The sequence below is a fragment of the Silene latifolia genome, chromosome 4 (assembly GCF_048544455.1).
Source record: "Silene latifolia isolate original U9 population chromosome 4, ASM4854445v1, whole genome shotgun sequence".
In the NCBI taxonomy this organism is placed as follows: Eukaryota; Viridiplantae; Streptophyta; class Magnoliopsida; order Caryophyllales; family Caryophyllaceae; genus Silene; species Silene latifolia.
The window spans coordinates 1,274,418-1,285,343 of NC_133529.1; the positions used below are offsets into that span (position 1 = coordinate 1,274,418).

The 10,926-nt window shown below is 35.6% G+C and overlaps 1 protein-coding gene across 3 annotated transcripts; it reads left to right on the plus strand.

The window, feature by feature from the left end:
* Positions 1-4,114: 4,114 nt before the first annotated feature.
* LOC141652481 (U-box domain-containing protein 3) lies at positions 4,115-10,697 on the plus strand. Of its 3 annotated transcripts, none has more exons than XM_074459984.1 (5): positions 4,115-4,482; positions 6,769-7,052; positions 7,543-7,677; positions 7,786-9,507; positions 10,297-10,697. In XM_074459984.1, the coding sequence occupies exons 2-5, from the start codon at positions 6,780-6,782 to the stop codon at positions 10,357-10,359; spliced, it is 2,193 nt and encodes a 730-aa protein (XP_074316085.1). In that variant the 5' UTR covers positions 4,115-4,482; positions 6,769-6,779; the 3' UTR covers positions 10,360-10,697. The 3 variants fall into 3 exon arrangements, with proteins under 3 accessions (XP_074316085.1, XP_074316086.1, XP_074316084.1); XM_074459985.1 differs by having other exon boundaries at positions 4,122-4,482; positions 7,543-7,659; XM_074459983.1 differs by lacking the exon at positions 4,115-4,482 and adding an exon at positions 5,261-5,357.
* Positions 10,698-10,926: the final 229 nt, after the last annotated feature.

Consider the following 10,926-nt stretch of genomic DNA (forward strand, 5'->3'; position numbering starts at 1 on the left):
AAGCTATTAGGATATTGGGCCTATAATAGGCCCGGCTACCATTAGGGTTGGCCATATTAGGGTTAGGGTTTAATAAAGATGTGAGCTATTATAAATAGCTCACCATATTTCATGTAAGACACGATCATTATCAATAATACAATTGCCTTATGAAATATTCTCCTCTCTATAATCTTATCAGAAGCACATGGGGGATGCCCCACCTTGTCTCCCCTACCCATTTTATTAGAGGTCTTTACCGTCTGTTCGCCCCACCCATCTATACCAAGACCTATTAATGATAGAATTAATCAGTACCTACTCCAACTGCCTTAATAGCTCTAAAGATCTTGACATTCATTAACAAATTTTGTTTTCTATCACTTTACTCTGACACTATTACTACCTCCGTCCTAATTATTTATTTGCATTTGATTAAAATACTCCTAACAAAAAAATAAAAAAAGACAAACAAATGATCATAACAAAGGGAGTATATTTTTTTTTGGCGAAAATGAAATGATAATTAAATAAAGGGAAATGCTATATACAACCCAGTGGGTTGTATTTAAGCATTTAATATTCTTCCAAATTTGGTATTAATTTAGAAATTAGAGAACAAATTATACATAAATTAATGTAATTAATGCATATATTAAGTGTTTATTTCCTTTTTTAGTTTCTTATATACAACCCATTGGGTTGTATTTAGCATAACCCTTAAATAAAATCAGAAAGTTTCCGTGAATACATTAAGGGGACGGGTTAGGGGATAATTGGATAAAGCTAAAAAGCTAAGTAGCACAATCTATTTACAAAGAGATTCAATAAAGCTCGGTGATCTATGCCAACGATAGTTTACGTCCCTTGAAAATCGATGATGAAGCGAGAAGTGAGCAAGAGAATCAGCAATTAAGTTCGTTAATCTCCCTTCAAAGATCAGGATCTTCAACGATAGAGAGGCTTTTAAAAATTTCTCGCACTCTATGACGATATTAGTAAGAGGACACAAATTAAAGGAGTGATATTAGAGCAATGGGGGATACATTTTTACTACCTCACTTGGCTCACCATGCTAAAAATATAGGGAGACAAATACACTTATTTTTATTTTTTTAGTTGACTCAAATTTGTACTAAACCCGAAACATTAAATGTAGTGCATGGTGCTTAATCTACGTGTAGTTCCTTGTGATATACTCCGTATTTAGAAATTTTTTTCAAAAATGGGGTCAAACGCAAACAAATTAACGAAATGAGTTGAGTTTGAAAGTATTTACCCAAAATGGGTCCACGTCATCACCGAAGCTAGGCTCGGATTCAAGTCGCTCTCCCGCTCAACGACCTTACCCAAAGTGTCACTTAAATTCCACCCAAACCTTAGTATGCTACTTCAAGGCAAGTCGCTTAGGGAGTTAGCGATTTCAGCTCAAATTGCCCTCCCCCGCAGCGACTTGGGTCTGTGCAAAAAAAAAAAAAAAAAAAAGTTGTTAAGCGGAATCGAACCCGTAATCTTCAACAAAACAAACACTTAACTTGTAGAAGCTAACCACTAGTACAAACAAATTAACATGTTAAAGTTTAGTGCATAAACTTTATAATTAGTAATAATTATTCAAATCCCAAACAGCTATTAACATGTTAAAGTTTAGTGAGGGCACGTGCCCTCACGTGACGGAAAAAAAAAAAGAAAAAAAAAACTGAAAAGCTATGTTTACATATTTAGAGCGCCTATTTTTAGCATGATGATGCTCTTGGTCTGGTGGTAAGAGGCTTATAAACTTACCTGATGGTCTCGTGTTCGAATCTCACTATGGTTAGGTTTGGCTTATTTTTTTTGTATGTTCAAAGTTAGACGATGAAATTTTTTTTTTTGGGTGTGCCCCCCCTTTAGTCGAATCCTGCATCCGCCACTGTCGATTCCTATCAACTTCCTCCACCTGTAATTTTTTTTTTTCCTGCTAAGTCGCTCAGCCGCACGGCGGTTTGGCCTCAAGTCGCTCTCCCGCTGAGCGACCTTAATCCCGACCCTAGCATCGCTAAAACCAAGCCTACGTGGACCCATTTTTGGTAATTAGTTTCAAAGTTGCCCCATTTCGTTAAATGTTTGTTATTAACCCCCATTTTGGAAAAAAATTCCCGTATTTAAGAGATAAATTCTTAAAATGTGGTGTAAAAATTAAAATTACAAAATAATTTGCCTAACTTCTACACTCTAAAATGCAATTTAAAATTAGTGTCAATTTTTTTATATTTAAGACGGTTTATGCCGATAAGGGATTGTGAAAGATTTTAAAATAAAACCGTCTTAAGTAAGACTCGTAAAATTAGAGGCCAGGGAATGGTAGCCACTATAGCCAGTGCATGCAGCATGCTACTACACTTGAACTAAATATTGCGGGCGAAATTAATAAGTATTTGTGTGGTTGGAATTGTGAAACTAAATATAAGGAGGAAAATGAAATTATTGTAATACAAGACACAGTCGGTCTTTCTTGTAACGGTTACAAATTATTACGGTTTCAATTGTGATTACTCTAAGATAAAGAATAACCACTCATAAAATATTATAACTATCAAATAATAGTCACATTTTCTCATTAAAATTGTCATACTTAGATCCGTCACAATTTATAACGAAAAATAGCCCGTTACAAATGAGAATTTGCGTACGATACAAAACTTGTTGATGCTAAATACCAAGGTTACAGGTAGAGTAGAAACAAAGAGGTCTTTATCTATGCCTTTTGAGGCTTTGACCAAGAGTAATTGTATAAAGATCAAGACAACTGTGAAGGCCAGAATTTGTGGATAAGAATATATATGATCATAGCATCACTTGCTCATCAAGGCTACTAATTTAATTTCCAAATCTTTAAAATAAAAAAGTTTTTCAAATCTCATTTTATCACATGATCATATTTTATAAAAGCATTTTAGTTATCCAATTTCTTTTGAAGATGTTTTATACTACTTTTATATTTTAGTATTAGGGAGTCCTGGTAGTTTTGAGGTTAACAATTATAGTTTCGAAATACAAATTTTTTACCCTTAAATATGTCAACTATCAAGCGCTTTTTTAGAAGTATTACCACAAATTCGAAAATATACCATATAATCTCTTAATAATATTATCAACTTACCGTAAGATTACCACACGTGAGAATCCCCCCTACTACTAAGAGAATAAAAACTCTTAATAGTTTTCCCGCCTAAGAAAATAACTCTCAAAACTATACATGGAAAGAATATTACATATATATTTTACCTCTTTTACAAGAAACAATTATCATCCCTAATTTATTATACATCATTTCCATAAATGTTATCCTTCATCAATTACACTCTAAAGTTACGCAAATCTCCTTTTTATATTATTCATCATCGGTTAGACTCTAAATATGATTTTCTAAATGAAACAAATTTTTATGTATTTTTTTTATTAAAAATAAAAATATTAGTTAATTATTTGTAAATTGTCTTTTTAAATGCGTAGTATACTGTTGTTACATGTTTTCGTTATAAGGTAATACACATTTTAATTAGATCTTACATCACTTAAATTTATTTTAATGTCATATCATGTAACGATATAACATTATAGTGTTATTTTTAACAGTAAAGTAAAAATAGTTTGAGACAAAAATAACTTAACTTAAAGTGTCCTTTGATGGTAGTAAACTTTCGTTTTCTACCTCTTACTAAGATTATATTTAGTACTCCAAACATTATAATATTAAACTGCAAGTATAGTTAATTTATATTTATGCAATTAATTTAATAAGAAAGTTTCCTTATAAAATAAATCTAAAAAATACCGTGCCATAGCACGGGAACTATACTAGTTACATCAGTAATAATCCTTTAAATTTGGTTGATATTACGTAAACTATATATATTGAATTGATTTAACATTAAAATCATCTTAACATTCTTATTAAGCGCATTTTTATTTTTTGCATAACATAATCTTACATAAAATATTGTAAAATAGATTATTCTATAACTACTCTTTTACCATTAATGAGTCATATTCTAACAATATCCGTTTTATACGATATTAATCTAAAACCGTCCCACAAAAAAAGTTATCAAGATTAATCTACTTGAACAGAAAAAGGAACAAATAACACAGCATGGCATATACTGTCCAAAAATGGTATGGCCCCTCTGACCCAATTTCATAAATCCTAAAAAAAACAATTTAAAAAATAAAAATAATTATAATATTGAGAGTACACTACTCTTCATTCTCCAACACCTTTCTCTCTCTACACATAATATTTCTGGAAAAATTTCTGATGTTTTCATGAAAAAGCGTTGTTAACAAGGCATACCATCTCAGGGTTTTCCAGAAATGTTCAATTATTGAGCCTTGTTTTTTATTTATTTATTTTATTTAATTAATTTCCAACAATTTTTATTCTCATGTTTCATCAAAATATAAACTTTTGCAGTTTTTGGGTCTTTTAATGCCTTCACCTATTAATTTTTCCTGCATCAGGTAATACCCTTTTCTTGCATTTTTTTTTTTCATTTTTTGTGTTTATTTGTGAATTAATTATGTTTCTGAGTTTTGTTTTGTTATTTTGGTGTAAATGCTGCTTTATTGTTGTTATACATGATGTTATTGTTGTTGTATATTGTTTTTATTTTGTGGGTAATGGGAGTCACAAGGGCGATTTTAATTATTCGGGTTTTGAACCTTATGACTTTTTATTATTGTAATGTGTGCCACTGTGCCATAAAGGGGGTTTTAATTATTTGGCTTTCGTCTCCAATGACTTTACCAGCGAAGCTAGCTGAACTAATATGTGGTGGTTGCTGGTGGAAAGTTTATATTTGTAAGAATTCATGGGTGTTCTTTCACTGAAATATAGAGTTCATGGGTGTTTCTGTTATTTTCATGAATTGGGGTTTTTGTAATGGTTTTGTACATTTGTCTTATGAAGATCTCTGATTCAGGAATCGAAATCTCTAGTTCAGGAATCGAATTAAATTTCGTTACCCATGTGGGAAAAAAGTTTGAAACTTGATGATGTTTGAGCTGTAAATAGAGCCATAGAGGAGTTAGCTGACATTTGGTGGATTTTAATTATTCGGGTTTTGAACCCAGTGACTTTATCGGCGAAGGTAGCTGACATGTAGTGGATACTGGATTCATGGGTATTATTTTCATGAATTGGGTTTTTTGTTATGGCTCTGTCTTAAGAAGATCTCTAGTTCAGGAATTGAATCGAATTTTGTTAACCATGTGGGAGAAAGTTTGAAACTTGATGCTGTTTGAGCTGTAAATCGAGTAGCTGAAATACTGTGATTGCAATGTCACTTGAGTGATGCGCGAGTCGTGGAAATAAAGGAGCTGAATTTGTTTGATTGGTAAACTATTTGATATCAACTTAGCTTTTATCTCGAGAACCCCGACTTTAGTTTTTTTCTTTTATCAAGCTCTGTCATTTTTTATTTCCTTCTGTTTTAATCTTCATTTCTTGATATCTAATGGGTTAGGATAGATGTGCAAAGGCAGTATATATGGAAAAGTGGACCGACTTCATTAGCGAGGTCAATACACATATTCATTCATGAAAAGGGTTAAATGAGAACTTAAAATGTCAACCCAACTGTCCCAAGTTCGGTGTTGACGCATCCTGGGAACCTCAGAAATTCCTTAATTTTGGGTTGACTATAACAGGGTGAATGATCATGCAATTAAGTGTGATTAAGGCATGGCGGACCTGACTAAATGTAAATTTTTGTACCTAGATGGGAAATTGAGGAGCTTTTTTGAATGTGAAGCAACTTATTATGATAAGTGAGTAGAACGGTGGAACTTGGTTTATTATGATCATGTATGTTGTAGTTTTCATGAGATCGATGATTGTGATTGAATAAATATTGTGCTGTATACAGCGGAATGAAAGTGGAAATTAATGTAGATACTGATGGATTAGACTTTATTCTTTGTCTTGTTTCTTTTGATTATTTTTTAAACCCTTTTTCTTTTTGAATAGTTTCTTCATTATCTTTACCAATGTTTTGTATCACTGTTTAGTCCTATTTTTCAGGACACTTCTCCCACTTTAATCTCTTCATAAATCTCATTCAGAAAGTTTTCTAGTTTATTATGTCTTTTCATATACTTTGTTTTGATATAGCGCTTTTTCGTTCTTTTCATTCTGTGTTGTTTTCATCCCATCATTTTGGTATATCACTTTTTAAACCATTTACTCATACTTTCTGTTCATCTTTCACTCGAGCGATGTTTGTTGTAATGTTCATTCTAACGTGTCATTGTGCTTGAGTTGCTGCTACTGTCACTGTACCTGCTGATCTTAGTTAAAATATCTGTAGTTGCTAAACCGCTCTTCATGGGTTAAGTTACATTCATGGTTTACGTTTTGGCTAGTTTGGACGTTGCCTTTCGTTTCTTAGCTGCTGTGCTTCAAGACAATTTCTTAGCTGCTGTGCTTCAAGACATTCCATGATTTATTTGCAGTCCCTGTCCTTACCGTCTATGTTGAACACCTTTGTTTTAAAGGGTGTAACTGAACAACGCCTATATTTGTTTCGGAGGAGTGATTTGGAGGGAAGCAATTGTGGTTGAAGGAAAATTGAGGGGAGACAAATGGAGGGAACCTTTTTTTTTTTTCTTACTGCAAGCTAATTAAAATCCCAGCAATATAAAAATTTGCGAGAAACATATGTGTGGTTGGTCAGGAATTGGTATTAGTGATGCTTTTGTTTCTGACGATGGCGTAATTCAAAATCTAATGTAATCCATATATTGCAGACACAGGTCAAATGGAGACGAACTCTGTGAGATGTTTGACCAACAGCTTATCTCGATTCATTCATTTAATGTCATGTCAAACATGGAAATCTATGCCTACTCAATACCTCAAAAGCATGGCTGCTCTGTTGAAACACCTGAAACCTCTTCTAGATGATATTGATGATGAAAAGATAGATTCATATTCAAATTTATGGAAGGCGTGTGAAAATCTCGACAAATCTGTGAATGCTGCTGGAGATTTTATTGAACGATGGTCACCAAAAAGAAGCAAGATTCTTTCAGTAAGTAGATGACATCCCCTCTTCCCCAACCCCATTTTCACTCTCAATACTCGGTCAGCTTAACTAATAAAGTCGTGAGGGTGGTACTCACTACTCATGACTTGGGTTTGAATTCTATCAACATCGAAACCGTCCTTGTGGTTCCCTTTACACAGAACAAAAAAAAATCCTGAATGTTTATTAGGGTCTGGGATGGTAAGGATTTAATGATAGGCAGAACCGGAAATAACATATTTATAGGGCCTTACAGATAATTGTGGTCGTAGTTTTGACTTCAGCTGTTATCTAGTTATACGTGTCCTTTTCGTTCTGAACACATTCTCATATGAGACAGCCTCTTACTCGTAAATTTAATCGACAACAAAAAACATATGAATAGTACTCTGAACGTTTTTATAGCGTTCGTGACCACTTTATCATTGACGGTGTCTTTTACTATTGGTGATCATCTCTCCTTTTTGAACTTATCAATTATCTTGTCTACCTACAGGTTCTACAAACTGAACAGTTACTGACAAAAATCAGAAGTTCGTCCCTGGAGATATGTGGTATCTTATGTAGGTTACTACGGACATCGTCTGGTTCTTCGGGTTTAGCTGGAGTTCAAGTATGTACCGAAATAATGGTAGCTTGAAATAAACCCCTTAATAACTTTCTCTTGTCCTCAATTCTATATTTCCAAATTATTGGGTACAATCCTGCAATTTTCTAACTTACTGTAAAATCATACCAGCATTGTGTGCAGGAGCTTCAAAGCTGGGACACCGAGCGAATCTCAAAACACATTGAACAAGCTCTGAAGAGTAAAAATGAAGAGTTAGTTTCTTGCAATGAACACTTGGCCGAGATTGTGGGATCTCTTGGGTTGGTGTCGAATGAAGAGCTACTTACAGAGAGTATTGCAGTTGAAAAGGAGCGGATGAAAGTTGAATCAAGCAAGTCTAACGAGGAAATGGATCAAATAAACCAAATAGTAGATCTTTTGGACCTGATTCGGCAATATACTCTTAAAAGTGGACTGTCCGGATCAATGAATGGTGTTACTATCCCTGTATACTTCCGTTGTCCTTTATCATTAGATTTCATGTCAGATCCAGTCATTGTGGCCTCAGGCACAACTTTTGAGAGGTCTTCCATACAGAAATGGCTCGAAAATGGGCTCAAAGTCTGCCCTAAAACTCGACAATATCTTTCACACATCAATCTCATACCGAATTACACTGTGAAAGCACTAATAGCAAATTGGTTGGATGATAATAATCTCAAATCTCCCGATGGCTCTGAAATTGACAAGGTCAACCAAGAAGAAACTTCTCAGACCGATAACTTCTCTTCTCAAGATATAATTCGTACTGATAGTTTCCGTTGCTCAGTACATAGCAGTGATTCTATGTCTAGGTCTTCACTGGAAGCTGTAGATGTAGGTGGCCCGTCTCTATCTGAGGAGGTAAGCTCCAGTACATGTCGGAGTATTGAGCATTCTTACACTCACAGCAGAAGTCATTCAGCTGCAAGTGTCCTGTCAAGCAGTGACATTATCTCTGAGGGCACTCTTCTTAGTACTTCAAAAGTGGGAAAAGGATCTTTGGATGACTATTCTCGAGCTATTTCACTCCGATCAGCAGACTCGGGATATGATGAAACAACCACGTCGGTCCATGTTGATGAATTGGTCCAAAATCTGAAAAGCCCATCAAATGCATTACAAAATGCAGCTGCTTTGGAGTTACGACTCCTTGCGAAACACAACATGGAGAACCGTGTCATCATCGGGAAATGTGGAGCTGTGGGCCCACTAGTCTCACTTTTACGCTCGGATGCGAAGGTAACTCAAGAGCATGCAGTTACTGCTCTTCTCAATCTTTCACTCAATGAAGAAAACAAGGCAATGATAGCATTAACCGGGGTAATTGAACCATTAGTACATGTTCTGAAGTCGGGAAGTGATGCTGCTAAAGAAAACTCTGCTGCTACTCTCTTTAGTCTTTCTCTTCTTGAAGATTACAAGTCAAAGATTGGTCGCTCGGGCGCTGTCAGAGCGCTGGTCAACCTTCTTGGACGAGGAACATCTAGGGGAAGAAAAGACGCAGCAACTGCATTGTTCAATCTGTCCATTTGCCACGATAATAAAGCTCCAATTGTTAAAGCTGGAGCTGTGAAATATCTTGTTCAGCTTTTAGACCCCTCTAAAGGAATGGTTGATAAATCGGTTGCTCTTCTTGCAAATCTTTCCACGATACCAGAGGGACGTTTGGCAATAGCACGGGAAAAGGGAATACCTTTGTTAGTCGAGATTGTTGATGTAGGGTCACAACGAGGGAAGGAAAATGCGGCCTCTGTATTGTTGCAGTTGTGTCTTAATAGTAGCAAGTTTTGCACGTTGGTTCTCGAAGAAGGCGCTGTTCCACCACTTGTCGCGCTTTCTCAATCCGGGACCCCTAGAGCAAAAGAGAAAGTATGTTTTTCCTCTTTTCTTTTTTCTTCTTCATTTCAAGCTAGTTTGTTTTGCCATTATACATCAAATGCTTCGCCATGCGTTAGGATAAGAGTGAAGACTGAACATTTGGAAATTTCGCTCTAGAGGGATTTTTAAGAGCTAGTTGCCCCCGTTCTAGGCTCCTAGCCATAGGATTGCCCTAGTGTACCAATGCTATTTCCAACGCCTATAAGTACACGCCCACTAGGGCGAAACTTTATATTGAATGGTAACTTTTGTTTTCTCTAAAGGCGATGTTGGAACCTCACTGTGCTCGATTGTTGGATCCAATATGTTTTATAACGACATTGCACTATCCCTGTGTGTACCAATCGTTGGTTGGCGCAGTGGTAGCATGGGGCTGCGCTTGGTAGGGAGGTCTGCGGATCGATCCCCCACAACTGCGATTGGGAGGGGTTTAAATACCGTAATCCTTGGACACGCCCCAAAATCCGGATTAGTCGGCCCAATGTGGTTCGGATTACCGGATGGTTTAGACCAAAAAAAAAAACTATCCCTGTGTGTAAACGAAAGGTTATTTCTGTTATTTGCAGTCCGACTGCTACATAAAGAAAACCGCATACATTGTAATGAACCATTTGCTTTATTGCATCATGGAATACAAATTCTTCATTTTTACTCTTCAGTCTTCATCATGCACCAATACGAGGAACTAACACCCTATATGTTGTGATTTTACTCTTCATCTAGCGATACCCGTCTAAATTTTTGGAAGAATTAACCCGGGTTTAATTCATTGTCATGTAGGCTCAACAACTTCTGAGTCATTTTCGCAACCAACGTGAAGGGACTAGCAAGAAGCGGTCATGAGATAAATTTATAATTAGTCTATATTACCCTTTTCTATATAATATAAATCTCAATGCTAGATTATGCGATCGACATCTCAAGGTAACCTTTCTTTTTTTCTCTACGTCAGGTATTATTTTGTCCTCCGTCTTTTCGGTTTGGTGGTTGTATTTGTATATGCTCAGTTAGGTCAATGTCATAACTAGCTTTGTGTAAGGGATATTGCTAGAATATTAGGCGTTGTAGTGAACTAGTGATTATTGAATTTTGTACCCTGCATGGATTGTTTTATGTTGTGTATAATTGTATATCTGGGTACAGAATCTATTATATTATCTTAAAATGCTTGCTTTTATTTATCTGGACCGGTATTCAAATTTAGATTCACCACAAGATGGCGTATGCCGGGATGCGAACCTTTAACCCATCTAAATTTCTGTAATTATGATTTCTTGTGGTTGCGGAAGCTGTATCGTTGCTCGATGGCAGGTTTTTGTAGGCATAACGGGCCTAGGCCCAAGGGCCCATCTTAACAAATGTGGGAATACTTTTGGTTGGCCCATCTTAACAAAGAAGACAACTGAATTG